Source organism: Triticum aestivum, chromosome 6D, assembly GCF_018294505.1.
Source record: "Triticum aestivum cultivar Chinese Spring chromosome 6D, IWGSC CS RefSeq v2.1, whole genome shotgun sequence".
Lineage (NCBI taxonomy): Eukaryota > Viridiplantae > Streptophyta > Magnoliopsida > Poales > Poaceae > Triticum > Triticum aestivum.
Window position 1 is genome coordinate 406863982 of NC_057811.1, and position 3615 is coordinate 406867596.

The 3615-nt window shown below is 47.9% G+C and overlaps 1 protein-coding gene across 1 annotated transcript; it reads right to left on the reverse strand.

The window, feature by feature from the left end:
* Positions 1-523: 523 nt before the first annotated feature.
* On the reverse strand, positions 524-2611 carry LOC123141767 (probable peroxygenase 5). Its single transcript, XM_044560844.1, has 6 exons — positions 2412-2611; positions 2195-2314; positions 1991-2076; positions 1207-1301; positions 981-1106; positions 524-884 (listed from the first exon to the last, which is right to left on the reverse strand). The coding sequence occupies exons 1-6, from the start codon at positions 2488-2490 to the stop codon at positions 752-754; spliced, it is 639 nt and encodes a 212-aa protein (XP_044416779.1). The 5' UTR covers positions 2491-2611; the 3' UTR covers positions 524-751.
* Positions 2612-3615: the final 1004 nt, after the last annotated feature.

The following is a 3615-nucleotide window of genomic DNA, read 5'->3' on the forward strand; positions in this document are numbered from 1 at the left end:
CATTTTTGGGGCTTGTCTTTGTTGGGCAATGCATATCCATTTATTTTCATTATTTTTTCTTTTATGTTTCGTCAATGTGAGGGATTACCACGTAGTTTGGTACCTTTTGTGTTGGGTTTGTGTTTGTTTGGAAAAAGATAATCGATATCCATTTAGTTTCATTGGATCTTTTTCCTGTTTTGTCAATGCGCAATTGTAAATTACACATTTTGGTGTTCTACAAAATTACAAAGACAAATAAACCTAAAAGGGCACTTTCATTTGTGTTACTTATGATACTATAGAGAAGCCCATGGAGATACATACATGACAGAAATGTTCATTCACATACATACCCCCTCCATTCCAATGAATAAGGCGCGCATGTTTTTCGAAATTCAACTCTGACCGTAAATTACATCAATAATATGAGTTTTTGTGACCTCAGAATTATATTATTGAAGACTTCTTTTCAATACAAATTCAACTGTATGTTTGTTTTTACATATAAACTGCATTTGGTTGGTCTAATTAATTTATGGTCTTTGAAATGCATGCGCGCCTTATTCATTGTAATAAAGTGAGTACAAGAGAAACACATACATACATGTGTCGGTTTCTATTTGTTCTAAAATTTGAATGAAGCTCAGTTGTATTTCAGTGGACTGTCAAATACACAGTCCCTTTTTACATTGACAATAATTGTGCAGTGACTTTCATAATCAACGAGACGACAAGTACAAATACAAATCATGCTTGGTTAATTTCGAGACTACTCGCCCTTTTTTGCCAGCTGAACGAAGAGGCTGTCGTCGAAGACGGTGCGCGCGTTGTCCTTCTGAAGGAAGCCGTCCTTGTCCTTGGCGAGGCTGTGCAGCAAGTCCCACTCCGCCTTCGACGCCGCCCTGCGTTTTTAAGCAACCGTCGGAGGAGTTAACACGGCGACACTTCGACCGTCTGTGTAAGTACGACCTAGTACTATAGAGTCTAGAGATGATTACCTTCCTATGTCGTCGCCGTCCTCCCTGTTCGCGATGCGCATCGCCTCCAGCTCGCTCTCGTTCACAGCGTTCGGTTCGACCTTGGCATGCTTGGTGAATATCTCGTTGAACTTGGCAGGGACAAACCTGCATCCCAAGTGGATCGATATAGCAGAGATGTTGGCACTATGGTCTTTTACATTTTGGGTACATGTGCAAGATCAGGGCGTATGTGTGGTCTGCGTACCTTCCTTGAGCATCGTACGAGCCGCTGTCACTTCCGTGGATCCCTTGATGGATGTTCTCTATGTAGATTGAGAACTTTGACGTCGTAGCATTTTCCTGCATGTTCTCTTTGTATCAAGGATACTGTTTCTATACTCTGTTCTAAACATACAAAGTATGGTTCTTCAGCACTACATGCACTGATCTGCAATTTTTCGCACTCGCATCTGGTAAATTACGCCTTTTTGAAAATTTACGTGAGCCCTCCCTGAGAACGTTGTATCCATGATCCAACCGTCCTAGAGCCCCGAGGGTCAAAAACTCAGGGAAGGAGTGAATAAACTCTTGTGTGGAGGGGAGGAGGATTTCGTAAGGGTTGGCGACATGGTCAGGGTTTCCCTATGTTGTCAGAGGAGGGGGTCGCGGTGACACGGTAGAGAGAGCCTGCCCGCACTTTCATCCACGAGAGCGAGGTTTCCCTTCAAGTCGCACGCTAACCACCAGAAACGGACGATACCCTAAACACTGGGACCTCCTATTGGGTGCCTTAGGCCCCGGTTGAGCTTCTTGACGCCGACAAACCTGATCAACTAAGTCGGCCCATGTAGAAGGCGAGCCCTCGATCGCATTTGACTGGTTTCCTCGATTGATTTGACCGGTCGTGGTTAACTGGTCAACCGTTGACTTTTGAAAAAAATAGTATGAAAGAAATAAAAAAATCGAAAGCGTTCGTGAAACTGAGCGCCTCTGAAAGGACAGAAGACGTCTCCTGCTAGTCAACACGTGCAAGAACGAAAGTTTCTTACAGGTCTGGTCTTGGGTCCGATGACTCCGTTGATCAAGGTTGCCTTGACGGTGGCCTCGGCAGCTCCGAGACCGATGGCGCGAAGCCCTGCATGCATGCACACAAAGGTCAAGAGGTCTGCAACCACGACCAACGATCGACGCGAAAAGAAACCAAAGTTTCTTCCTCCGGGAAGCGGAGAGCATGCGGATGGTCATTCCGTCACCTCGCTCTGTCTCGGAGAAGGAGACGATGCCGTCGCTGTCGGCGTCGAAGAACGCCACGTGCTTCTGCAGCGCCGTCGTCCAGGCCGGAGCGCCGCCGTCCGCCGACGCCACACGGCTCCCTTCTCGGAATCAGAATTGAGGCGAATAAGCCAACTGCAATTTGCCAGGAAATATACTACAACGAAGCTGGTGCCCCGGAAACCATTATGGCCTTACAGAAGGGCACGACGAACAGAAGCAGGAGAGGCACGGCCACCGCCGCAGGCGGAGACGCCATACGCTGGCCGGCGCCCATCGTCTCAGGCGATTCCTCCTCGATCGACCCTGGCTCCTGATCAATGCTTTTCTTCTCACCTGCGTCTGCGCCTTGGTATGTGTCATGTTTATAGGATCGTAAACCTTGCACTATGGGTATGCGTGTGGCGGCCTCGTCGTCACAGGCTGGCTAGGAAGACCTCGCGTGATTTGATCAGAGATTAGAGAGCACAAAAACGTGGACTGCTGCCTGCAACCGCACGAAAAGCTTGTGAAAGCCAGCACGATCCTGAAGCAGCAGGTGGGAAATGAGCCAGAGCCAGATCCGCTCCAACCAATCCACGAGCGTGAATCTGGAGAAGATAATAACTAATGAGTACTCCCTCCGTCCCAAAGAAGTTTTTTTTTAGAAATGGAGGAGGACCCCCGGCATCTGCATCTGAACAATGCATGCAGCCACTTTATTAATTATTCACACAAGACCTTACAAAGTCATACTACACTAAGACTAAAGCCACCGTCTAGGCAACAAAAGTGTCGCTACTCCTATTCAATTGATGAAGGGATGCTGATAGTCTGGGTCTAATACCAAACAGACCTCGCAGCCAAACCTACCATCTAAGACCTGAGGTCCCAACCAGGACGCCTGCCGGGTATGGACACCCACCAGTCCGGCGTGCTCCTCAACCAGGACGCCTGCCGGGTATGAGGCCGCCGCAGCCACCTGCCACCAATCCATCTTCAGAGTTGTACTGCTGCATGAACGTTGCCCGGTCTAGCTACCGCCGACGCCACCACGACGCCAGACAGCGTCGACCTCCTGCGCATGTCAGACGCCTAATCTCCAGAGCGCCATGCCATCGAGATCCGACACCGTCAATGTGTGTGATGAAGCACCGCTCCTCCTCTTGTCACCTCCAGCCATCACTTGCTCCAAAACGATGCCCCTCTGAGGAAAAGCGCTACTAAGAAAAAAAAGTGTCTCGACTTTACACTAACTTTAGTATAAAATTATACTAAGGTTGAGACATTTATTTTAATACGGAGGAAGTATTGACGACGGACATGGACGGGAGAAAATGTGGTGCTCACTGCCATCACATGGTCTCATGATCCCGCATTTCAAAACTTTGATCGAAATGTCTTAAAAAATTCTGAATTTTTT

Excerpts from the sequence above, each read along its gene's own strand:
- LOC123141767 (XM_044560844.1), bottom strand. The coding sequence starts at position 2,490 with ATGGGCGCCGGCCAGCGTATGGCGTCTCCGCCTGCGGCGGTGGCCGTG. Across the intron at positions 1,107-1,206 it reads TCGTACGATGCTCAAGGAAG|GTTTGTCCCTGCCAAGTTCA; the intron begins GTACGCAGACCA and ends CTTGGGATGCAG. Across the intron at positions 885-980 it reads GACGGCGACGACATAGGAAG|GGCGGCGTCGAAGGCGGAGT; the intron begins GTAATCATCTCT and ends TTAAAAACGCAG.